We start from the raw sequence: 1518 nt of genomic DNA, 5'->3' as shown, positions 1-1518 counted from the left end.
AGCATATATAGAAGCCAATGGTTCTTGCTTTACGCCCTAAGCCCAGAGGTCGAAACCTGAGGGCAAAAATATTCGTTCGGTGAGCATTCGGATTTCCGAGGCGGGCATCCAGTTGAACCCCTGAAACAACTTCCCGAAAAGGACTAAATTCGGTCCTTCCCGAGCCCCAGCAAATGTTTCTGGCCCAAGGCAACAACGATCGACCAGAGGGCCGGACCAGAGGGCGGTGAAGAGACGTGCTCGCCTGGGTAAATTTGCGTCCTCTGAACGGATCAACGCCCCAGCAGATCCCCGTGGCACACTCGCGTACCCAAAGACAACGGTATACCAACTTCACTTGACCATGTCTACTCGGCGAATTCTTTGACCGTTTTCCCCTTCTTTTCACCATCTTTTGGCCATTCTTCGCCCAATCCCCCCACCCCTGGTCTGCAGGTCATGTAGCTCCTCCACTGGGTGGTCTCACAAGACATGGTTAGGCACTTTAAAAAGGGTTGCCATCATATTGTTGGAAATGCATGATCGCATTCAGCCTGGTCAATTCCTCTTGAGCGTGGAGCCGAGTCATGCTGCGCCAAAGCCAACGCAGGATTGGGGGATTCAGATCTTGATGCGCGGTGAAAAGATGTCGACATGATGGGGCATTGTGTGCATTACAAATTGAGCTCCAGCCACAAGCGGGGCATTCTGGGTCTTCAACCGCGCACAAACACAAACCCACTGGTCACTATCATAAGGCTCATCACGAGAGCTAGAACAGTAGTCTTGTCGGATGATTTGCCCGTTTCCGAAACATCGGGCTCCCAGATTCCCAGATTATGGGTTTGCCCAGGTGTGGCTAGGCTGCCTCATTGTTGCGAGATCTCCGCCCCACGCAGTGACAAGACGGGCAATCTCCGAGGCCCTGTTATGCATGACCCGTCACCAAGGTCGATATCTGTCGAGCGGACCATCTGAAGGCGTTCGAACGCGTCTGAACTTAGAGTACAGTATGCAACAAGCAATCTGTTTGCCAGACATACACCGACTCGCAGACTGCTTGTCCGAAGCGAACCGGAGGGAGTTACCCAGGACTCGCGACGTCGTCTGCGTCATTGTTCAGGACCAGGATATACTACTGTACAGATGGAATCGATTCTGAGTGAATACTGTATACATTGTACCACAAAATCTAAGCTAAATATTGTACATGACTGGCAGCGGGCATTGACGGATGCGGACCTCCGTTCCATACGGGCCTCAATTCCGCCTGTGATGCACGATGTTGCACCGATGCTGGAAAGAACCGACGGCATGGCGCGAGCAGACCTTGGCTTCCTTGCGTCATGACGAGTGGATATACTCTGGCAAGTACTAGTCCCCAGCACCGCGTAGAGGTGGCTGCCCATAGCTGGGGTGTCTCAGAACGGGGTTCTAAGAACAGAAAGAACCTGTTCATCTGGGAACGGTCCAGGGCACAGGTGATACGACATGGGGCCCAATGGCCATGAAGGGGATATCTCCGGAGAGATTGATACT

General features: G+C 52.8%; 2 protein-coding genes across 2 annotated transcripts; one reads left to right on the top strand and one right to left on the bottom strand.

Moving 5' to 3' along the window:
- BDQ94DRAFT_155921 (uncharacterized protein) lies at nucleotides 1–642 on the bottom strand (the record flags this gene model as incomplete). The annotated part of the gene is made up of 1 exon (XM_026768556.1): nucleotides 1–642. A coding segment is annotated over exon 1 (391 nt), but the record flags the coding sequence as incomplete, so codon positions are not given.
- A 646-nt stretch (nucleotides 643–1288) lies between these two features.
- Nucleotides 1289–1518, top strand: BDQ94DRAFT_155917 (uncharacterized protein). Its single transcript, XM_026768555.1, has one exon. It carries the CDS (start codon nucleotides 1326–1328, stop codon nucleotides 1488–1490), a length of 165 nt encoding a protein of 54 aa, XP_026619190.1. The 5' UTR covers nucleotides 1289–1325; the 3' UTR covers nucleotides 1491–1518.

The sequence above is a fragment of the Aspergillus welwitschiae genome (genome assembly GCF_003344945.1).
Source record: "Aspergillus welwitschiae strain CBS 139.54b unplaced genomic scaffold BDQ94scaffold_209, whole genome shotgun sequence".
NCBI lineage: Eukaryota > Fungi > Ascomycota > Eurotiomycetes > Eurotiales > Aspergillaceae > Aspergillus > Aspergillus welwitschiae.
The sequence above is the reverse complement of the archived record's forward strand: the minus strand, read 5'-3'. Positions and strand labels throughout refer to the sequence as shown.

Bases quoted from the DNA above. Each gene is read 5' to 3' on its own strand.
- BDQ94DRAFT_155917 (XM_026768555.1), top strand. From the start codon at position 1,326: ATGACGAGTGGATATACTCTGGCAAGTACTAGTCCCCAGCACCGCGTA.